Source organism: Psittacula echo, assembly GCF_963264785.1.
Source record: "Psittacula echo genome assembly, chromosome: 8".
Lineage (NCBI taxonomy): Eukaryota > Metazoa > Chordata > Aves > Psittaciformes > Psittacidae > Psittacula > Psittacula echo.
The window spans coordinates 14,547,692-14,572,984 of NC_137744.1; the positions used below are offsets into that span (position 1 = coordinate 14,547,692).

A 25,293-nucleotide genomic window follows, 5' to 3' on the forward strand; every position below is an offset into this window, starting at 1 on the left:
GAATAGTCTGAACACTGGAAAAGAGGGTTTCCTTTAATTAAGACAATTTGTTGGCATAAGTAAGATATTTTCCTTTCTTGTCTATTACTAGATTAAAGAGTAAGTGGCTGTCTATGGCCAGAAGCAGCAAATGAGGCTGCAGGGGGGGTGCTGGTACAGCACCCACAGACAGAGGCTGGCTAAAGGCTCAGCTCCCACCTCTGCAGGATCCAACAAAGCCTGCACCACACTCAGTCCTTCAAGCTCTAATGTTCTATTTTTTAAAAACCAAGCCAGAATCAAAAAGAATATCCTCCATCAGGTGATGACCCTACAGTACTGCACATTCAAAGACTCTTCCCATAGTACTGCCAGCTGACAAAGCCACACAGATTTTTTTTACACTACGAAACCCAAAACAACACTGCAAACCAAGTCACTACAGACGCCTGACCATGAAGAAAATAAATCCTGACTTCCAAATCAGCTATACATTCACAAACTACCTGCTTACCTGCACACTCTTCAAGTGTGTCTCCTGTTTCAGGTGACTGTGTGACCTCTGTTAGTCCCGTAGCCATGATGTAGTCACTGAAATAGAGATCAAAGCATCAGTTATATTTTCTCTTACCTTCCTAGCAGAATACGGTCCCACCCAGCATGAAAAAAAAGAACATGGTGGGATCTTTTCTGAAAGAGCATACCCAAATGCTGATCACAGACACAGCTCACACATTGTTTTGCACTTCGGCCACAGAACTTTTACTCATTTTTCAGTAACATTTATACCTCCAGCCAAAACTAACAAACCAGTTTAACTTCCTACCAGTACCTTTGTCTTTTTAGGAAACCAGGATCAAAGTTTGTATTAATGAAAGATGTCATTAAACTTGCTCAGCAAAGACCGTGATGCTTCCCAGTCTCAGAATAACGAGCCTTTATGACTGCTCTTCACTAGAGCATGACAGCTCCATGCTACTGCAAAACACATTCACAAATAAGTGCTCTGCTGCCAAGGGTTCATGTGTTCCAGTGTCCTCACAGCACGCACCAAGCTAGTCTGTCAGCATTATTAAAATTAGTTAAGCATCAGCACTGAAGCATCATCCTGAGCTATGCTACATCAGTGGAAACCGATAGATCAAATTTATTTTGGATCCAGTGCAATCAGCTTTTAGCCACAAGCTTTGAAACCTTATCGCAAGCAGGGCTATTGATCAACCAAATTAGCCGATGGCATCATCTTCCTGCTCGATGAAAACAAAAGTGCAGCCTAGTTCTAAGATCATTCAATGTTAACTGGCTCCACTTTGTATTTTCCAAGACTCCTAAATGAGTGTCTGCCAGAGACAAAAGAATTAAGCTTCAGACTGTGAGAGTTAAAGTACAAATGTCAAGCAACAATGGAAATGTGACAGTTTAGCAGGGCAGCTCATAAATACCGGCCTTTGTTATAGGAGATATCTACGTGATACATTTAGTTAGCAGTTCCAACATACTTTCTCAGGACCTAAAGAGTAAGAAATCTTTACAAACAAATGAAAATACCCAACAACCAATCCTGCTCCCTTTTCTGCACAGACCTCATCTAACATTTTCCACCTCAAAGCGGCATAAGAATACTGCCAAGATAAGCATCTCAACAGCAAGCAAGATTATGAGTCTATATGAATTTATCCATCAGTAAACTATTCTATTACGTCTCTACCACCCACACACTCTATAACCTGTCATGCCCAAAAGCACTGGGACTTCCCTGTGAGCCCACATCTTCAGATAACCTTAAAAGATAAGGTGCAGAGGCACAGGTGATGGGACTGTCACCAAAAAAAAAGGGAGCAGACCATGGAGATAAGAGGCAGAGTTCTTGCAAAACCAGATCACAGAGTAAGCTTTCCCTATACCAGCCACCCAAATACACAGGCTGCCATGCTGCTGAATGTAGGAAGAAATGGAGGAGATAGACTGCAGTGGTTCTCTGTTTTAAAACTGATCATCTGTGAGCAGTGAACACAGGAATGCATTAACATACTGTAGTTCCAAATAAACTCATTCAACTTACTAAAATCAATGAAAAAGTCATTGCAGCAATCAGAACTAGTTACACCTTTTCAAAATAAGACACACTGAGGAAGTTCTTGAAACAATTGTGTTAGACATACCGAGAAGCAACAAAAACAAAGACTTTTAAGATTTTTTTCCCTTTTGGATTATCATAAACATTCAACTCTTCTCCCCTTTTTCCCCTCACATCTCATCAATTATCCATGAAAATGCGCACATTTTGATTAAAGTGTTCATCAGCAGACTTTCTCATAGACTATTTCTCCATATTATAATGAAATTCAGCTCAAATTTTCCCCCTCAACTTCACACCATGCACACTGGTGGGGAAGGACTCTTCATCAGGGACTGCAGTGACAGGACAAGGGGTAACGGGTTAAAACTTAAAGAGGGGAAGTTTAGACTGGATAAAAGGAAGATGTTCTTTACTGTTAGGGTGGTGAGGCACTGGAATGGGTTGCCCAGGGAGGTTGTGAATGCTCCATCCCTGGCAGTGTTCAAGGCCAGGTTGGACGAAGCCCTGGGTGGCATGGTTTAGTGTGAGGTGTCCCTGCCCATGGCAGGGCGGGTTGGAACTAGATGATCTTAAGGGCCTTTCCAACCCTAACTATTCTATGATTCTATAATGGATAATGCTAGATTTTTCTTCAGGGAAAGGGAAGTGCATCTGAAGTAAAATATCAAGAAAGCACTCAACAAACTTACAAGGACAAACTGGCAAGTCCCTTCCTCTGCTTTACCCACCTGCAATAAAATCAAAACAAGAGAAAATGCTGCTTTCAGATCAACCTTTGTTATCACCAGCTCTACATTTATTTGAATTACTCGATCATCTCAGCTGATCACTCAGAATCCCTCCAGCCTTTAGAAATATTTTGACAGCTACATTTATTATAACTGCAAGCATTTACTTCCAATTGGTTTATCTTTTATACAAGTAGAACTGTAATTGTAAAGCAGTTCAGCTCTGAGGCAGTCTCTTCACAGTCAAGTCAGCTACAGCATTAACTTGATTTTATAGCTGAGTTCTCTGGGGCATGTGGAGATCAAGTGTCAATTGCAAGGGTGCACTGGTTGTTGTCAAATGTGCCCCATTTAGGACCTAATGGTTTGGTGCCTCATCACAGTATCATCTTTTTCCAATGAACTGAACATCACAGATTTCTCCAAGCTTTAAGTTAGCAATGACCAGAAAAAGATACACATTTACAGCAAAGTGTAAGTTCCATCATTAAAAGCTTGATGACATACCTGAAGGAATGTTGGCAATTAGACAACACTTAAACTTCAAATTCTGGTGGCAGTGAGCTGTACTTTACAGAAAAGAGCTAGCAAATGTTCTGAGCAACAAACCCTAACCTGGATCAATGTAATGGAGTAAAAGAGGACAAAACCCCATCAATACAAATACATGTGAGTGCACAGGCATTAGCTTATTGAACCTTCAGACATTCACCACTTCCAGGCCTTAATGACAGCTGACAGATGCAGTGTCAGGATGTGTCAATACCATGTACATTCAGTTCAGTCAGCTGCACAAACCATGTGCACCCTGAGAGCTTTCCCAGAGCATTATACCATTAGAGACAAAGTTTTAAACAAATGTTGTAGGCATATGGATTTTCAGTGATAAAAATATCAGGTTAAACAAATGTCTTTTTAGAGCAGTGCTTCTGATATTCTTCAGGCTAGGAGATGCTAGAGGATAGCATCCCTCACACAGCAATGAAGGAGACTGTCTCCTCAGTGGGCGAGCCATCAGGGCAGAGCAGTGATAGATGATAGCTATGGCCAGCCAAGGTAGCAGAGTTGTCAAGTCACAGGTACTATTTGCTTCCTACTAGAAGTGGAACAGTGGGCACATTTCCTTAGTCTACAACTTTCTAGTCATGCTCTTAGTCCTCTATCAAACACCATTTGCAATCACTGCATACACCCAGGCCTCCTGCAGCAGAGGTACAGTACAAACAAGATGCTCAGTCTCTGCTAGACACCTTAAAAACCAGGCCTGGTCCTGCCTCCCTGCACCAGTTCCCATGTAAGGCCATGGAAAAGACTGAAAGCTACTGAGAGCAGCAAGGATTGACTACAAGGTGTTCACCTCTCCTTGCACAGGGTGACGGGCTGGATTATTATACCTACGAATTAATGAATTATTTGCAAGTAGTCAAGTGGCTTCCTATATAGATGCAATCACAACAATAAACCTGACATTACTAGACCCTATTTGCATAGCAAAGGTGTATTTTAAAGCAGTAAAACAAAGTTGGACAACTTACTTTACTTTCAAAGCAGGACACGGGACATAGCAATCACCACTCAAGTGGTTTCATGGTTCAGATCTAGGCTCCCTGCTATCCCATACAAGACTTCCATTAATAACCCTACTGTGTTGCATTCACTTGGAGCTCTTCAACTCATTAAAGGAACTAATGAGTCTTAAGATTAAAAACAAAAAAAAGAAATCTCCAGGAAGAGGAGAAATATCCTTGTTTCCCTTTTAGGAGCTTGGGCAACTGCAGATATTTGCAGTGCTCTATGGGAAGGCAGTGATTGGGTAAAAGAAATAAAGTCCCAGTGTGGTGTTCTGACCATTCCCTTTTTGTCACTGAGTACATTACTGAATTTGTACTTCATGGAGGGTGGAGGAGAATACTAAAAGAAGAAAAGACAATTCCCTTTCAGTGCTTGGTTTGTGTATTTAAGGACTCCTGGGAAGTTAACGCTGTACAGGACTCATGTTTCCTGCATTTAACAAAGGCCCAAGACAAACAGAAACACTTTCTGCTCAGCCTCAGAAAAGGGACAGAGCCTCCTTGCTGTCTCTCCAGTGGAGAAGACTTGGAGACTGCCCAGCAAGCAAGTTCCTACCCCAACTTTACTGCTTCTTCAGCTTCAGTCCCATGCTTCTGTATAAGCATTCCGGAAGATCTTATGACAGAGTGATCAAAGAAGATGCTGAACCCTAAACAGCCCCTTTCCTATCAACTAAATGCTTGAGGAAATAAAGACTAAAGAATACGAGGCACTGCATTCAGTTAGCATCTTCATAGCCTACAGGAGACAGACAATGGCAAGCAGCCAAGAGGAAGAGAAGAAATTTTTGCCTGGAGCTTTTAAAGATCAATTTCTTTCATGCTACAAAAATTATGTGAAATCAAGCTTATGCTCCAGATTTCAGGACACACATTTTGCACAGCAAGATGGATCAGCATAGGGAAATGCACAGCCCTCATCTGGTCCTCTAGGCCACCACCCTGCAGCCAGTCCCCCCAGAACACGTTCCAAAGCTACTGCAGCCCCTTTATTTCTCCTGAACACCAAGTTTCAAAGAAACACAGAATGCAAGACGGTTTAGTATTCAGAATACGTTCTGTAGCAAAAGGTGACTGACAGTTAAATTTGTACTGTATCTTATTAAAGCACATGAGAGGACTTTGTTCTGACAAAATGTGGTTAATTGCTTCCCTCCCTGGGAACCCCGCAAGGAACTATCAATGAACTCGCTAATTCAACAACAATTAAACGAAGTTCACCCTCTGCAACTCTACAGAACAGGATTTCAGAGTCAACCATAAAGCAACAGCAGAGCCAGCAAGATTTCTATTCAATTTTCACACCCCTTGAGCATATCAGAAACCCAACAAACAAAGCTTCCTTTGCTCTCCATGCAATGAGCTGAGCAAACTGCACTTCAAGGTTCACATTCAGGGAACATGCTGAATAGTGTGGGATCCCACAGAAACTTTGCTGAAACAGAGTACAACCCAACAGGACGGAAGGAACTGGGATCTGACCTTGCACTGATTGCTGATTCCATTGTACTCTATTCTAGACTATATGTTTCTAGGATGAAATTCCCAGGGGGTTTTGCCAGCCCTTAGCTGGTATATCCTAGTCAGACCATGACTGTTTCAGGTAGGTGTAAGAGAGCAGCACAATCAGCAGTTTATATTACGATACTTGCCACTGCCTCCGCTATCAGTGACAGAAGGAGTTCACAAAGTTAATGAATATTGCTCCTGTAATTTTCACCAAAGGAGGGAGGGTTTAAGGACGTTTAAGGTCCTTTTCCAAGGATCAGAGATAATACAGCAATAGTAGCCACAAGGAAGTGTGGATAAGCAACTAGGTAATATTTAATATCAATAAAATACTCTCCCAGGATCAAGTAGGGGGTCATAATTCCCCATAGCAACAGACAACATTCAGCTCTGACCCCTGATGAGATATCCAGAGCAAACAACCATCAACATAAAGAGATCTATTCACAGCTTTCACACTTCGCATTCAAACACCCCCTCACCACCCTCTGTCCCCACACCTTGGCTTCTCTGAGAAAGCTTGTCAGAAGACAGGTCCCAGTGTGCTGAACTCTTTTTACCTACATTCTGCTTTGAGAAGCCTCTGCCTGACAGCGATTCTGAAGGATTTCTGCAATTCAGCAGTGCCTGAAGCATTATGTGCTGCCCTCCCAGCGCGCGTGTGTGTAACACTAATGGAAAGCAGCTGGTGGGCTGAAACTGCCTTCAGAAAAAAAAAGTAACAGGAGGAAATGCCTTTCATACAGTCACACAGGCTTAGTCTGTAATTGTGAGAGAAGCCAAAAGGATAAGAAGGGGGAAGGGCAAATGAGAGAAAAACATTCAAAAGCTACTACAGAAAGCAATGGAAATGAACTCTGCTACCAGTGCAGGAACTGAGAGAGTAAATGCCTCTGTCCCATGCCTGTCCCCGCAGAATCATGCCCTCTCAGCAGCCATGCCATTTGCTAAACCACTGCAGAAGGGTCTCCCTGCAGTGGAGACATGACTGCAGTGTACATACACAGACCTGTGGTACCTTAAACCTGAGGCAGTGACCAGTAGTAGAGCAGCTGTTAGCTTGTACTCGGCTTGAGAGGCTAAACTGAAGTCCAAGCTACCACAGCTTTGTGACACTTGGCACCCACGCCAGAGAGATTATCCTGGTTTGGACATATTACTTCAGGCTGCCCTCATACAGCTAATTACTCTGCAGTGCTTATTAGCATGACCTAGCGTAGGTGCTGTCAGCGCAAAGATCTCCGCTGCGAGTCGGTATCTCCTCAGACAGTAGAGCAGATACCTACCTCTTTGCCAAAAGATAAGTCAAATGTTTCTGAATAGCCCATCCTGATAAATTTATCATTGTTTTTCCAGTGCATTTTCTGGTCTGCACCAATCAGGAGAAATATGACAGAACTTCGCTCAAATCAAGACCAGCACTAACCTAGTCACAATCTAAGCGCACCTAAGAGCTCAGGCAACATTTTGGGCCCAGACTGACTCCGTTTTAAAAGAACATACACTAAATGACTCAGTTGAATTGCACCATTTGGCATTAGCATAGGAATAAGTTGGTGCTATTCCCATGTAGTAATTCCTTTTCTTCACACTACCACACTGGGGAAATTGCAGGAAACAGCTGGAATGAGGATCTTCTTCTACTCTTCCTAAAAAGAAGTAAAAGCAGCAGCAGAGTCATCCAGCAACTGTGCTAAGGAGCTAGTACATTCCCAGCAGCAACAGGCACTCTCAGATCTACTTGACATGGATATACTGGGAGTAGTTGGGAAGGAAGGGGAACATGCATTTAAAAATCAAGAAGGATGTAACCAAAGGCTGCCTTGGCCAGTTCAGGAGCTATACCCAGTGAGCATTACTGCCTTTGGAAATGGTTTCAAGAGCGAAGCAACAGGAAATGTCAAGCCACAATCACTAAATAGCAGACATGCCTCATGGTAATGGGAGTCAAGATGTCAGTGTCAAGTAAAGCTTATTGCCTCTGCCTCCCCGTGTGACAAATGCAGCAAATATGCATCATCTTCCATCCCAGACCTGGTGCTGGGCATATCTGCCCACTGTTTTCTACCTTCTGTGTGCTTTTTACTCCCTCTCCAAGCTTCTGATTGACTTTGTTCCATCTGCGGCCTCCCAGCATAAAGATAGATGACTGATACCTGACCTGTGGTGAGCAAAGCCCTGGGAGTCCACAGGCTACTTCGCAGGGATCACCAAAAGGTAGCTAAGGAAAGGAGTTTACCATCAGCTGGCTTCAACATGAGCTGCAGAAGCTTGAAAAACTGTGTTGTCTGAGAAAACTCCATGGGAATTGCCAATATCTGCAAACTGTGAAGGTGACAATTATTAGTTTAGACAGCAAAATCTTTGAGACAGAGCTCATCTTTTAAACATATGCTTGCAGATGGAGACTACTGAGCTGAGACTTGGTAGAACTGGCTGATTTTCCTGGCTCTATCACTGGATAACAGGGCAAATTACCAGATTGCTGATGGTAGCAGAGCTATTTATTGCTCAGCCTTGAGTTTCTTTACCTGTGGAATCGAGATGGTCACACTGAACGCCTGGAAAGCTTAATGATCCCTGTGGATAGCTAAGCACTATCTGCACTATAGGAGACCAGCATGCCAGAATCAAACCAATTGACAATGCTATCAAGTGCTACCACTATACAAAAGATAAATAACAAAACCCATAAAATTTTCCAAGAGCTGCCTGCATACCTGCCATACCCCTCACTTGAGTCTCACACTGATTTACAAGATCTTATTCTAACAAAATTAGAACAATCATTACATCCTGTGCCTGAAAATGAGAGTCTGGAGACATTTTTACCCAATTAAGCTGTTTGAATATTGCAGGGAAATGAGGCTGGAACAATAGCAAACAAAACGCCAGAACTGAAACATGGCACTTTAGGCTATGTCTAAAGCTTTCCTTTTTTTTTTTTTTTTTTTTTTTTTCCCCAAAACAGACACCACTCAATTTGGTTAAAGAGCAGCTTGAGGATGGGAAAAAATAATTAAAAAGATACCTTCAGATAGCTCAAACTTCCCAGGACACATTTCTTTCAAGAGGAGACAAAACAGATATTTAATGCCCAAGAATTCAAAGTGCACTGGAAAAAAAGAGAGGCTATAACAGAAATTTCTAGGGTGAACTGTGCTACAAATTTTCACTTTGAAGATCAAAGTGCCACAGAAACAGTCAGCCATCTTTTGGCTATAAAAAAGCAAATAAAACACAGGCTTTGTGGTCTCAGATGCTGCCTTTGGCAGGAAACTCAGGAAATCTCTCTTCATATGAAGATCCAAAACCTAGCTAGAGCAACGTCTACTGCCTGCACACACATACAAATAAAAGCAAGGCCAGCTCCTTCCTATGTTGAAAGATACTGGCTGGGTAACTAAACCCCCTGCATTCCCACTGCCCCTGGGTATTTCTGGAATTCAGACCCCGCTTTGGCTTCTGATGAAGGAAAGCCTGTGGTGGCTTCCATGCTTTGCAGAAGGAGCTCTTCTGTAGTTGTGTCTCCCTTCTTTTGCTCTACAGGAAACCTCCTGCTGTCCCTGCTCTTCTCTCCTGGTTGCTTCTCTATATAGAGCCTCAAGTTCGCCAGCTTCTGAAGTACACTTGGTCTGGAAGCACATGGAGAACTGTCAGAGCCAAGGGAGATCATGCATGTGCTAAAGCAGTCCCTGAGCCATTTCTGTCTCAAGGGCATCTACTGACTTTTCTCTTTAGTATGAGCAACCACTAAAAAGGGACCCTAATTCTCCAGTACTGCAGACACAAATACCTCTCTAAAATAAAATAATCTAAATTAAGACTATCTGAGCTAATGCTGTTTTGCACCAATGGAATACCAAGCTATATTCAACAGTGTTTCAAAAGAGGTATGATAAAATCAGGGAGCAAAGAGGGTAGATGACAGAAAAACCCAGGATGATGACATCAAAGACAAGGGCTGCAAGAGGGTACTGACAACTGGGAGGGAATCAGGTGTGGACAGACATTCTGCAAGATCTTCACATGCCAAGTCTGCAAGAAAGGAAGCAATAAGACAATTTGCATTGTTCGAAGGAAAGCAATGAAACTTCCACTTCTTGAACATTCTTTTCACTAAACTGAGATGATGGAAAGCAGTTTGACTGCTGGAGTGAACCAACAAACAATTCCTCTGCACCTCCATCAGATCTGTATTTTCCCACCTTCACAGTTAGCTTGACAATGAACATGATGTCTGCATCATAAGTCTGGCCTAGAGCATTCAAATACATCTCATTTGCATCTGAGCTACTATAGGGATCAGAACTGCGTAGTTAGAGGAGTGATACTTACAAGCCCTGGCAAAAGTGTAGTGTTACATATTTTTGAGAATGAATAAGCATAAATGCATTAATCATGAATAAAAGTCAAACATTTATTTCACTAATTAGCACCAGATCCCTGAAACTCAGAAGCCAAAAGAAACAACCACCACAAAAAACAAGCTGGAATGCTGCCTTAGCTCTGCCTAGATGGGTAAAAGCAAAATCAGGCAGTTTTGTCTGCAGAGCTAAGTTACCCTGCTCTGGCTGACAGTGCTGCAGTCCCTTCTAACAGTGTGCTGGTTTGGGCTGGGGTAGAGTTAATTTTCTCCACAGGAGCTGGCATGGGGCGATGGTTTGGATCTGTGCTGAGAACAGTGCTGGTAACACAGAGATGTTCCATTACTGCTGAGCAGCACTTACACAGAGTCAAATGAGGAGGCTGGGGGTGCACCAGGACCTGGGAGGGGAGACACAGTGGGACAGCTGACCCTGACTGACCCCACGGATATCCCAGACCATGTGGCATCATGCACGGCATGGGAAACTGTGGTAGAAAGAGGAAGGGGGGACATTGGCACTGGTGGTGCTTGTCTTCCCAAGTCAGTGCTGTGTGTGATGAAGCCCTGCTGTCCTGGGGATGGCTGAACACCTGCCTGACCATGGGAAGTGAATGAATTCCTTGTCTGGCTTTGCTTGAATGCAGCTTTTGCTGTACCCTTTATCTCAAGCAGGAGTTTTCTCACTTTTGCTTTTCTGATTCTCTCCCTGTGCTGCTGTGGGGGAGTGAGCGTCTGTATGGGGCTGAGCTGCTGCTGGGGTTAAACCACAGCAGTCACAAAGATACCAAGGTGCTGTAACACGGTGAACAGATCGCAGAACACCCTGGCATCTGTACACCCATACGAATGCAGCAGCACATACCAGTATAACCATACAGTTAAAAAATGAATAATTTTGTGTGCAGCCCAGATCTTGGCTTTTTCATGTATGTGGTGCTGGGAATGTTGAGCTGTTAGCACAACCCTGGCTGTTAATGCAGGGATGAACAGAGACAGCTCAGCATCTGCAAGCAAAATCAGACAGGATATCAACCGACTGACTTTTTTGTTTGTTTAAGCAGTGACTCCCACAATGGAGCCTTGCAGAGCCACCTGCTTGATACAAATAATTATGAATAATATAACAAGATTAAAAAAAATACTACTACAACAGATTTAATGCAGAACTATATAAGCTTGGATCATGCTCTAGTAGAGCACCTTGTGCTGAACTGTTTTATTACTCTTAGGAGAAATTGGCAGGGGTGGAGGGAACATCAACCTTGGAATAACTTTGGGTTTTCTTCCTGTTTTCCCACAGACAGACCTATCTGAGATTTTCCCAAGTTTGGCTGGTGATCAGCTCTAGCTGTTCTACACCAGCTCAGGTAGGTTATCTACTGGAAGCACACCTTGGACCTACTACAGTTTTGTCTCACATTCAGCTTCTAAAGCCAATTCTAGGGTTCATTCACAGCCATTAAACTCTCCAGACCTCTGTAAAAGGAGAAAATGACAAACTGATCTCTCCAGCTGGCTGTGAGGGTACAAAGCTACACACTTTGAGCAGCAGAAGTTTCTGTATAAGAAGAGAACACAAGGAAAAATTATGACAAGATGTTTTCACGGCTCAGTCTGGCAAAACAATGACAGTCAAACGGTGTAGGAGAGTGAGAACCACATTCTGCAGATTGTCCCAAACCAAGAAGCTTCTACTTCTACTTCTTCAGTGCAAGAGAAGTTGAACAGGCAGCATTAGAGGTGTACAACTGTCAAATATTCAGCACCTTAGTGATAGACTGTTCAACTGAAACCACACAAACAGGCATGACTGCTTGTAATTCCTCTGCCTAACAGCCAGCAAACGCACCACATCACTGTGGCTGCTGAAAAAAACACTATCCAGAGAGAAACATGAACAGAATGAGGGGGACCAGGAGACGTGGAGTGACTCATTGGTGTATTAAGCCAGAACTGAACTTCTTGCACAGAGATGAGTCAAATGGAATGAATCAACAAAGAGAGATAGTTGATCTTTTTGTTAATAATACAGCACCATTGTACTAACTGTGCTCAAGTGTCTGCAGTGCCATGGCTCTGTCACCTCCTGACTGCTTTTGTTCACCCTTTCTACTATTCCTGAGTAAGAAAAGAGGACTTAAGCCTCCACACATTTAATACCAGGCATAGCACTGAACAATCCCTGTGAGCTGAAGACAAAATCCTCACAAATGTCCAAATGCTCTGTATAATTGCCATGCACAGGAACACGCTCATAGGTTGTGTATTACAAGATTTCCCTGAGAGACTCAACAATGCCTGGGGAATCCTTTAACCTCAGCTCACCCTCCCTGACTTGTTCCAGCTGGGACAGCTCTCCACCTTCTCATTCAATGCTTTGCCTCTTGCACATTCCATAAGCTGTTTCTTAAAACCCAGTATTGCAACTCCTGTGTGGATCCAGGGGCTGTCTCTGCACTGGTGGACTTGCATTGCTGGGCAGGAACCACCTCTCATCCTCCGATGTTTTCCTCTCAAAAAAGCACCACTGAAAAGCGGTTAATGAGTGATTCTTGCCCTTGTTGGGACATCCTGTGTGTACAATAAATAACATGGTACACAATAAAGGTAAACAAACATATAACAATCCAAAGTGTTCATAGGAAGCATTTCACTTCACCAAAATTCACTGACTACACAGACAGACCCCCAGATCACCACAGGACCATGGCACCAGCTCTGCCACAGCTCCCAAGCAGCACACACCAACTCCAAAGCTGCATGGCCTCCTGACAGCCCCACTGACCCCACAGACCACTGTCGAGCTAAGCACAGGTATGCGGGGGGATGCCACAAGCAAGATGTCCAGAGGACTCAGTGTCTCACTCTAAATAACCTGAGAGACCTGGAGAGATGTTCCATGTCTAAAACTGTGCCAAATGGCAAAGCATCATGTGTTGTGGACAGTCAGTACACACAGCTACTTCGACCCTGCAGTGATTACATGCCTTCAGAAAGTGAGAGGGGCCACAGGAAGCGAATGAGCTGTTGACAGAAAAGAACCAACAGTTCTAAACTGCTCCGTTCCCCACACTGCCGAGTTGCCACTTCAGTAGCAGTTGGTGGAGCTTTAAACCATTTCCAATTCACTTGCTAGTGTCAAAGCTAAAACAACAGCTGCTTGCTGTGGATGGGGAACCAAGGGCTGTAAGGACCCCGCACACATATAAAAGCTGTAAAAGTGGATTATGCACCAAAAATGAAGGGACTTCTGGCACTCCTGCCACTGTTCCCTGTGAGCCTCTCCAACAAGAGGGCTTGAGGCAAAGGTGCGGGAGGCAGTGAACAGACAGCTCAGCTGGTTATCCATCTAAACCATCTTTGCAACAGTCTCAGTAAACACCGAAAGCTCTTCCCAAGACTCATCTGGACAGGCAATAATGCGAGCTACAGCACCAGAGCAACAGCACCTAATCGAGAAAACACATTTTACTTGATTTCGTGGTCATAACATCATTTCATATTTACAATGACTTTCATCTCAAACGATTTAAAAATATATTAAAAATTATACTGATGCACCCATTGATGAACTTGCTTTGCCCAAATGCTGAACTTCTTTGCAGGATAAGAGTGCACGTCAGCATTTCTTGACAATTTTGGGCTAAAAGAAAATAATACAATACCCTACTGGAATTGCAGAGCTTGGCATAGCAGAGGACATTCAAACTGAAATATGTCCATAATTCTGCTATTGCTCATGAAAGGCACCATGAAATCCTGAGTGACCACATTAAGTACCAACCAGTTACATACATTTGCTTATAGTCTGCTATAGAAACCAGTTCTGAGCTGGCATGCAAAGCCTTCAGCCAAATATTTAATATAACTTCTAACATACTATATTTGTCTTTGGAAATTGGCAGTTTGCGTTGACCACCAGTGAACCTTAGCATTCCAGCAACCACACTTTCTGCTCATAACTATGTATTTGGCTAGTACCAAAAACTGAGAGATATATGAAAAGATTCCTCCACAGGCTTTAGAAAAATTCATTCTATGTGTCCAGGTCTAATATCTTTCTGACACCATACCAGAACCAAACACAACAAAACTCCGCAGCAAGGATGATGAGCTATAAACTGACTGGAAGAACAATTTAAGATTCTTAAGGTTGCAGATGCTGTTTAAAGAGAAATATAAAAGCAATCTAAAACCTTTATTTCAGTGGAATAGCAGCCAAGATGGGGGCTGTGATGAATAATTACCTGAATTAGGCTTTGGGCTTTTTATTTTTTATGAGATATCTCATAAAAGAACATTAACAAAGCACAGGGACACGGCTCTCTGTACAGAGATCATATTCAGACATATATTATTGCAGTGTGTCAAGGCAGAGCATTTGCTCCCCTTGAAAAATGTGAGTGAAGGTAAATGTGACAGCAGCACAGGAGAGCACTACCCAGAACAGCTCTTCAAACAGCTCAGGTGCTTTCCCAGTGTCAGTGCAGGTTCCATGGCCTGCTCTGTGCTCCGTGCTCTTTGGCCAAATCCCTACTCATACCCAAGCCAACTGCTTAAAACATAAAAGTCTTTTCATTCCAAAATATTTTAAATCAGAAAGCAAATTTCTCCTACAGGTCAAATGACCAGGTGAGGATTTGGAGAAGCTGTTCCAATGACCCAATGGTCCAGAAAGACAAATACTTCATGTCAAACTCCAAACAAATTTCTTCCAAAATTAATCACAGGCTAAAAGCATCACTGTTACTGCAGTTGGTGCCTCAGACTCATTTTAACATCAATAATCACAGCCAAAGCAGTACATGAAATTTGTAACGACTGCAAGGTACTAATAGTTGCATTTGGGAACACATCACAGGGCTGAAATAACAGGTTGAGGAATACAGTCTGTCTAGATATCAAGTGTAACTTGATAAGAGTAACAAGAAACAAGAATGTGTTGAAGAAAAAACCCTGTTTCTCATAATCAAGAGGGGATCTACCAGGATCATACACCACAAGAAAGAAGCTTCATCTGCCCAGCCTTTCTAGCCTCTCTCAGACTTCCAGTTTTCTTTTAACTGCATTAGATGCTGGAGGATTCTGGGGGGAAAAAACAATTCAAGCGCCAATCCTCCTAACTTCATCAGGACTCATCCCTTTTGTTAGTTCTCACTGCATCCTCCCCCTTTATCTAAGGCAGACTTATTTTCCAAACATTAACTCCCACTCATAGACACTGTTACAAATTTCAAAGCATGAAAAGAGTCAATATAGGATGGAAATGCTAACTGAAATCTAATAGGAATTGTGTGCCTTTGACAATGCACATTTCTACAAGAGTAATGTGAGACAGACTGTTGTTACGAGGGCACAACCTTTAGAAGAGGGCAAAGGAGAAACAGTGACTTGCCAGCTTCACTTTTGAACTGTCTTTTCGCCCCTCTGCTAAGCAGGACCTACCCATACATTTAACTATCAGCATTCACATCGTAAGCCTCAAGATACAACTTCGCTTGCCTTTCACTGTGCACTTCCACCTTCTGCAATCCCGCACTCTATGCAAGAAAAGAGCCCTCTACAGTCTGCTGATGCAAAACATTAACGAAACCCACTGCTCAGTTTGTGCAGCAGAAATTTTTGTTCCATTGCCTAGCAGGGAGAACGTCAAAGGAAAAACAGAACATATCTTTAGGGTGGTTTAAAGCACAAAGACCAACATGCATTGTCCCATTCTATTCTCCTTTTATAGTCTGCTCCAACAGAATATGTCGGTGAAGCAATAAAAATATTTATTTTAAATACAACCAAATCTGTCAACAGGGAGCAATTACAGAAACAAACCTCAGGTTGCTTATACAAAAACTGAGCACATCAAGTTCTCAAGAGCATTCACTGCCACATTTCTGACTATTTTTTAAAAGCCAGTGTGCATTTCTGTATTTATTTTTATACGTTAATATATGAACAACATAGCTAATAAGGAAGAGGACATTTTTCCCTCTTGCTATAATTAGACAGGAAAAGGTTCTTAATTCCTTTTTCAATATTTCATGTTTATACCTCCAAGGGAAAAAACATGACCAATTTTCACCGATGCGGTATTTCAGCCAGGACTGATTTTTTGCACTTTTGCACTCAGAATGGTACCTCATCCTCAAAGCATAAGCACTTTGCTCAGTGCTGCTGCTGAAATACAACAAAGACAGCATTTCAAAGTACATCCCAGACTCAGCTCACTTGGGAAAGGTGGAGGGGAGGGCTCAGCATGGCACTTACTTTTTACTTTTCAGGCAACCGTAGAATCCAGCCATGGTCCTTCCTGGGAGATGTGTGCACACTTAATTCATCCTGGTGTGTGGATCCTGCAGCTTCGTATCCTGCTCACCAAATGCCCATACACGCACACAAGAAAGCCAGCATGCCGATGCAATTACCAGCCAGATAAAGTTCCTGATCTGAGGCCCACAGACTCTGCTGAACTGGGTCCAAGGAGGGCTGTGCCTGTTCCATAAATGGTTATGAATTGTTAACTCCCCCTTTTCCTGTCTCCTTCCAGTTACTGGTAAGCACAGCATCCTAAGTGTAAAATACCATATGGCGTTTGATTCAGTCTCCCTGTGGGACTAATGAGAGGCTTGGTTGTAATTAGGATGTGGAGAAGCCCTGAGGAGATTAATTGTTATTGTTAGTTTTCAGACAGAGAAAGGCTACAGAAAATACTTGCAACATCTTTGAAATAACCACTAAAAACTGTAGTCATTCTCCAGCACAAAGAGGGTGCAGGGGACCTTCCAGAACAGGTATTACCCCATCTTTCTGTAAATCACAGTCTATTGTAACAAGCTACTCTGCACATTAACAGGAAAAAAATAAATCCCTGCAATATTGCAATGTCAGGCAAAAAGCTCTGGAATTTAAAGCAGCCAGTACACACACCATGTGAGACAAACACTGCCTGGTGATGCCCTCCATATCAGTGAGTAACCGTAGTTACCCACTACAACAACTAAGGAGGTCTTCACTGGGTGTGGAAGCAGGAAAATGCCTACGGTTTAATGCTGGAGAACAGAAACCTCAAGCAGCTTCATTCACAGGGGTGACTCAAGCTTCACACATTTCTGACACTGCATTAAATTCATATGAAAATGTATCACAGCTGTTAATGACCTCTGTTGAGGTAAAAGCAGAGAGGTGAGGCAAGACATTGCTTGTGCTGCCTGCACACAACCAGGGAGAATCAGCAGCCAGTAACAGTGTTAGCCTGCTCCCGGAGGCACGTGTCTTGGTGAGAGTATCAGCTATTGATTAAAAAACAAGCATGCATACTTAAGTGTACTAAGTTCATAACTATCATAATTGCAAAGGAAAGACTTACACTTCTTCCTAAAATATCAGAAGAAAATCCCATTTATTTGTATTTCTCAGCTACTACATAACACTTCAATATTTGGGTCTGGAAGCCAGTAAGAGGGAGTATTATATGAGTATTTCTATACAAGTTCGTTTAAAGGCATTGAGAAGCAAGCCCAGACCTAAGTGGAACAGTTCTTTTGAAATACTAAGTAAAAAATATGATAACACCTTCCCCATAAGAGACGCATGAAGTTTGAGAAACACACTCTGGTGAGGAGCCCCATAACTGACTCTGCTAGTTTTGCAACAGTGCAGAACTTTGAAATCTATGAACAGACAACACCATTTGGCTACGTTCTACAAAGCCCCTTACACAAAGAAAAGCCATGGCACACATAATACACAGCAGCAAGCGCAAGGGCCATCACAAACTGGAACCAAATCATATTCCACTCTATTTTCCTGCATAACAGGGAAGAGAAAACCTCTACAAGCAGCCAACTGCAGTGCCATGCACACAAGAGCTACAAATCAAATCCGAACTTAAGCTGCTACACTTTCTCCTGGGAAAAGACCAAGAAGCAAAAACACAGTAACACCAGTTGAAGCTTTACCCAGTGAGTTTCTCTGTTGTCCTCAATGATTGCATTTGTCATGATGACTTCATGCTGAACTCTTAATCCCAACAGAAAAGGCCAACTAGAGAGAATTAGGCTTCAGCCATTAGAAAAAGCCTGCAGAAAAAGAGCCAAAATCAAGGCTCCAGTTTTGGGTATCAACTGCCAAGAAGGAATTCCTGGAGATTACCGGAGAAACCTTCTGACTGGCTTAATGTACAAAACCTTGGATTTAGGATTGCATCTGAAATCTGTTTGGCATTTAGTCCAGAAAATGCTGCCAACAGAAACATTACTAGTAAGAAATGAAGGAGACCTTATGAGAAATTCACATTTGTGCTCAAAAGCAAGAAAGATCTAATTGCCTGCCAGTGGGAAGACCCAATCCCTAAAGCCAGTAGAAGGGTGTAATCCTGACGGCTTTGGAAGAATTTCATCACTTTAACTGGTATAATAACTGAGCTTCAAAAGCTCAGATCTTTTGCAAACATGAAGCAGATTCCCTGTCTCCTAACCTCCTCACATAGTTTGCCTTCAGAATACATCTCCTTTCACTATTCTTTTTTCACTATTCTTTTTTCTTTCATGTATTTTTGTCTTGAAACAACTTAGTTGAACATGCAAACCTTCATCTGTTGGGTTCCATTTAGGTCAAACAGACCTGTTCCCAGGAACTGGCAGTTCAGCAACAGACATTGCACCATCTACAAACCCCCTCACTATCCAAAAAACACAAACTAGTAAACAGTCATTAAAAATAATTACCCCACCTCAGGATTCGATAGTTTTTGATTCCCTATCTTCATATCAGCCTCCAAGCCACTTCATGGTACCATTTTATTATTCACTGCTCTGCCTTTCTATCACTAGCACAGCTCCAAATCGCTACACACTGAGCTTTTTGGGTACAGATCTGAATCTCAGATGCTGATAAACATCATGGCTCTATGTCCACAGGTAAATCAGTGCAAGTAAGAGTGTGTCCCAGGTCTGACAGCCAAACAGTCACTATGCTGACATTAGCTCTTCACTTGCAAAGTGATACAGCAAATAGGCTGCTCTACTGCCAGTTAATTAAAGCTGTTTTCAGCTTGGAAAGTAGATGAACAACAAATAATCACAAATACAGACTTTGGCAAAGTAAAGATGGTTCATCAAATATAAGGAAGACAGCAAGTTTAAACACCTGGAAACTGAATCAGAACTGGATTTCCTCTAAAGTTTGTGGCTTGGCTTGATCAAAATAGCCCAGTCTGGGCCCGCTTTCCTTTGAAAATTACCGTCTTCCCCATTGACTTCTTCAAACTCACTGTCAGTGCTTCCCCTCAACAGCCCACACCCCTGTGATCACTGCACATCCAAATCCACCTCAGTTCATCTTCTGAGTCTGCAGACAGAAGCAGCGCAGGTGGCAAGCTGCCCTCCCACAGTGGTACTGGCAGTGATGGAGAGCTAACAGCAGAGCTTCCCGCACCTGATAAACTTCTCAACAAGTTTCTTCATTTTTCCAAAGGGAATGAGGGATGCAAGTCTGAGCAAGGCCCGGAAACCCAATCCCTGAGAAACGCCTGCACCAAAATATAGCTCCTAGAATCAGCAAGGTAGCTGTTCCACAGGCATTTTTACCTGTGTCATCGCAGGAAAGGCCTCTTCAACATAAGTAACCAACACAATTAGTAATCCAATGAGGGAAACTCAAAGTGAGTTAAAAAACACTGGCATGTTTCCACAGTCACTTCCTACACATACATACGTACACAAGGTACACGCCACCAGCCTGACAGTAGGAGTGTTAGGAGCTACACATACAACCAGCAACTCAAAATATGTTTCATGTCCGACAGACTCACTCCTTTTCTTACAGCTTCTTGCAAGATCTCTGAGGGCTCACAACGTCCTTACCTCCCCAGCTCTCAGGTAGTCAACACTTCACACTTTGCAAAATGTCCATTTAGAGCTGGCATGCATGCAATCATCACACAGGAAATCCCATGATTCACAAACATGGATGTTTGATTTATACAGTTTTTCTAATTTACTTTCAGAAAAGAATGAAACTTTCATGTAAATTTTTGACCAAACAAATGTAGAGGTAGGAACTGAAATCCTGCCATTTCAGATTCCCTGTATATTTTGGTGTATCTGAACTGAATTCTTGATAACAAGGCAGACTTTAGTCTCTCATTTCCAGCCTTTAGCCTCAACCAAAATCCAGGCTACTTCCGCCTTTCCTACTCACTATAACAAAATCACACTTGACTGTGTTCCTCTGGTAGGTTTTGCTGCTGCAAAAAACACAGTATCTATCAGGTGAGAATTCACTAAAGGAGGTTTACAACCCCTCCTATCACCACTGCAATGCACTGAGCTATCATATAGTGATCTATGTGCACCTAGATTTTATATAATGAAGATCCTGTGTATTTCTTATGTGTGTTGCATTTGTACCCCTAGCAATATTTTGCAATTTTCAGTTACTTTACCTGTCTCCACCTTTCCCAGCTACTGTCAGCCCCAGCACCACATGCCCTCCTGCACCCCATGATGCTCTGCAGCTGCACAGACCCTTCCCTCCTTTCAGGGCAGGGCTGTGTACCCCCAAACAACTGACATTTTCTGTTCATTTGTGTCACTCTGAAAAAGTGACCCTGTCAGTGTGTCAACACCAAATGAGGGAGGCAGGGCAAATTCAACAGTCTAGCTTCCAGTTCTCATGTCTTCATCACTGAGCAATGAAGCCTGGGTTGACTGAGAACTTTTAGGCTATTTCTTTATGCTGCATTTGATATTGCCCAAGTATTTATAAAAATGTGCCATTCCAGATGAACTGCATGTAAAGCACTCCTTTCACTGCGCCGTGGAATAAACCCTGCACAGAAATCTAACCAATAACATTGCAAGTCACTCTTTCCATACCTCTGCATTGAGCATGTTGATTGTTTACCTGTGTGCTAATACAAATGTGACTCTCAGGAAATAATTATCTGAAGCAGAAATTGATTTAGCTTTCTTACAAGTGATATTGCCAGGCTGGCAAATAGGCCTGGCTTGGAAATTTTCAGTGAAAGCCTTTCAGTGCTAAAGAAACAACTAAATATGTATCACTGATGAAAGCTGCATCAGAGCTCTAAACAAACAGGGTTGGAATCAAACACAGTACTGTGCAGAAAACAAAGAAGTGAAGAGATAAGAGGATTTCTGCCTTGCAGAGTTTATACATCCATCTGTGATTAATATTAGGAGGAAAATGAGGGTCAAAGCCTGTTTCTGAAACTGAAAGTCAGGGGCCTCTAACTATGCCCCATATCAGCTTTGTATTCATGCATATAAGCCTGAAGAATTTGCCATACTTAGCCTGGAGTGTAATTAGTCTATGTTGCTCTAATTATGTCTATTTTTACACTTTGTGTACCACGTGTGGGATTGGGGGGATTTCAGTTGTTGTTATTCCCTGTTAGAGGACTTCCCACAAGCTCCTTTGATAAAAAGAATATTGCAAAGAAAGCAGCAATACATACGAGCTCTTTGATTCCAGTGTTTGGTAATTCTGAGGCTGAATCACTTCTTGCAGTTTACCACAAACACACTGTCTTCACCTCTGAGGAAGGAGTGAAAGAAAACTGTGGTGTGCGGTATTCAGTGAGTTACTGAGCTCTAAATATGGCCATAAAGATACTGGTTTGCTAAATCTGTCCTTTGTGTCCCCACAGTCACATGTGAACTCTTCCTGGATTATCTGGAGATGAAGGTCAGGCCATGTGTCATTTTGAAAGGTAATTTCCCCTAGATTTGCAACAGGATCACAGATGTAAACTCAGGCTTCAGAGTCAGAAAACACCGACTGCCAAACAAGTGATAGAGATAGAAGTGTTTGACATTTTACAAATCTAGAAGGATTGATTTGCATATAAATATGTCACTTATTTATAGAGAAGTAACAGCATCCCTGTATACACACACAATATAGCCAGGATGTGCTGCCTCTCACATATCTTTTCTCATCGAAGATCATAAATCTAAAAATCAAAGATTTTAATGAGTCTGAATGAAAAGCAGATTATTTTTGACACAGTGGAAGAGCTTGGTATTTCCTGTGAAAATAGGAGCATGGTCAATATTTAATATACTGGGAAACTATGGTTCTTTTGTCTAAGGGTGAGGAGTGCAGAAGCTGAACAAAGGAGCTCTATTTCTACACATTCTGACTTAAGAAAATACCATGTTAAAAATATTAAGTTCCAACAACACAACTTTTCCTTCTCAGTGTTCAGGCAGGCACCAATACAGAAGACCATCTGGAAAGAAATGTGAGAAGGCAGTATGTAGCTACAGGCACATGGACCAGTGCCTAGTCTAGATGTTGAACATCAGAGCTAACAGTGAGTCTAAACAAATATCCTGAGACGATGTGAATAATGAATTGAGTTTTCCACACCCCATTCTTCCCAAATTCCTCTCTAGGGATAGATCCAGTCAATGTCCTTGCAATACTCTTGCCAAGCTCCTTTGGAGACAGATCAGACCAGTATTGCCACTAATGTTTGTGCTGTGAACAACAATCAAGTTTAATGACTTCCCATGTATATTAGTTTTGCCCTAAAATGTAGGCCCACCTCTTCAGAATTACTCCTGATTTGTTTGTACAGGTATAAACAAGAGGAGAACCAGAGGCTCACACATCTGGAATAATATTCCTAAAGCCATCAACATCCTGAATTTCAACTGTGACTGAAACAAAAATTCAAAAGCGAAGGTCATCTCTGATACTATCTCACTGCTGTCAGCTGGAGTCATAATACCGGAAATCACGGAAGCACAGCTCTGGGGAAAAGGCTGTCTGACTCCAGTGCCTGCAAACACAAGGCTAAAGATAAAGTGACCATTAACCTCCAGAGAAGGGCAGTGGGGTCCCAGAATGTCCTGCCTGCAGCTTTTATTGCTCCAAGGGGAAAGGAACAGAAAAATAAAAGTCAAAACTGCATAATCTTGACATTTAACTCAAATTAGCAGGCAATGGCAACATTGCACTTTCTTTGTTAGCTTTCCTCTGTATAAAGGCACAAGTACAGCACTTGGCTCATTCCACAAACTGCAAAATAAGTAGAAAGAATTAAGTAATAAATTTACTCCTACCACTTGATATCTGCAAGATTAATCACAAACACCAGACCTGTGTCCCTCTGCACAGAATATATTACTCCATACTGCAGATACAGCTGGGAGGACTGAGGCAGAGTAATTCAGTGACTGTTCTAGAACCCATAAACTGCAATTGAACCCAAAGTTCCTGGTTGAGCTCCCTTGCTCAATAAGGAGAGCCAGAAAGACCCTACAAGAATAGGCACTCTATAAATATCCAAGATAACTTTAAGTTCACTAGCCAGCCTTCAGCCGTGGGAACTCTTACAGGATCACTGGCATCAAAACGCTGAGTTAAATTTGAAATCAATGACTGCACTACATGATTTGGCCCAGCCTGTCCAGAGTTTTAAAATCATCACATAATAAAAAATACGTCATCCTGAGCCAATTTCACCAGAACAGACCCACAGCTCAGCAGAGTCCTTGCACAGCAGCCTAATGCATTACTCAAATTCAAGTTCTGGGAACTTTCAAATATCAGTGTGCTCCCGATTGTCTCTTAAATATGCTAGAGCTGTTCCCATCATAATGGGAAGGGAAAATATCTAATAAATACCCAGAGGCAGGAAATAAGCTAATTGCAGAAGAATTTTTCCTAAAACTGTTGAATAAGCTATAGTTCAGTGTCACTAACTCATAACCACATGCTTCAACTGGATTTCTGCTTGGTCTTTCCCATTTCAAATAGTTTAACCACAGATCTGTACATACATTTAAGTAATATGCAGAGCTGATGGGTCTGTCATTCCAGGATCACCAGTATCTGAAAAAGCTGCAGTTTAGAGTCATTGCAAACTTAGGACCGTGCTTTAGTATCTTTCTGCTTTACCACAGAGATTAGGGGATACCTACAGCTTTCCTGGGATAAATGTCACTCCCAGCCTCACCCCTCCAACCTCTATTGCTAGCCTTTAAACAGCCTCTTTATTTGAGATCCTCTGGCACTGACTGCAGGTATAGAATCCTTACTATTAAGCAGTTCCTTCCATCCAGGTAGTTTCCGTACAGTGAAACACCAGCTGATGCTGCAGGTGCAAACAGGAGGAGAAGCAGTTGTCACCATACACCACATGGCTGAAAAGACACCGACCCCTCCTGCAGGCTACATCAGCACCTACATAGGAATACAAACTGATCCTCTCAGGAAACAGCTCCTTTGGATATAACATAGATGCTGATATAACTGATACTGTCTGGCATGGTATTAATTGAGTCCTCAAGGGACTCAATATATTGCCCAGAGATAAGCTAGTATGAAGTTAGCCATGCTTGTTCTGCACTCAGAGAGCTCCCTTTGGTCATGAAAATACTAAGCAATCCCTGCAACTACAGAGGACTACTTATACGTAATGTGTATAAAAGTAGCTAGTATTTAAAAGCAACCAAAGGTTGATGAGCTAAGTTACAGGACAGATCGGCACCACTTTCCTAGTTACACAATGCCTATATTGTAATATTTTCTCAGTGCAGACAAGATTCAATATTTCACAAATGCAACTGCAACCAACTACAAACACAAAACACCAGTAAAATTTCTGGATTTTATTCCTAGTTTGTACAGTTTTCTCACCATCCCATGTAATGGGATGTTAGTAAAAAACATGCAAAGGAAATGCCATTTAATGTTGCAGAACAACCACTGGTCATCTGTAAAAATAGTATTAGTAATGATATGAACAAGTTGTTATTTTTATCAGAATCAGTTACAAAAACATCATCTCTGAAGAATCCCATACACACTACAAATGTAACACCCCTTCCTCCGAAATGAAAAATCTTAGGTATATTTCCTTTGGAGGAATGAGGGCACATGACTTTGCTGTATAGTAGAATAACAACCTCAGTCACACCCTGTGACTGTTTTTATCCCTCTTGTCACTGCAGAATCAAGAGCAGCAGCAATGGCTGTGGTTTGAGGGCCAGCAGAGCAGAAGAAATGTGATCACCAGAATCAGAGCAC

At 42.2% G+C, this 25,293-nt stretch overlaps 1 protein-coding gene across 1 annotated transcript in view; it reads right to left on the minus strand.

Annotated features, from left to right (window-relative positions):
- The window catches only part of KIAA1210, a gene marked incomplete at its 3' end in the record, with an annotated part of 41,061 nt that extends 24,447 nt beyond the window's left edge, over positions 1-16,614 (minus strand). Inside the window, exons 1-2 of the mRNA XM_080624478.1 lie at positions 16,498-16,614; positions 494-570 (exon numbers count right to left, since the gene is read on the minus strand). Of these exons, the coding sequence (XP_080480604.1) occupies positions 494-570; positions 16,498-16,532 (112 nt within the window). The 5' untranslated portion in view covers positions 16,533-16,614. The remainder of the gene's footprint in view (positions 1-493; positions 571-16,497) is intronic.
- Between the last annotated feature and the right edge of the window lie 8,679 nt (positions 16,615-25,293).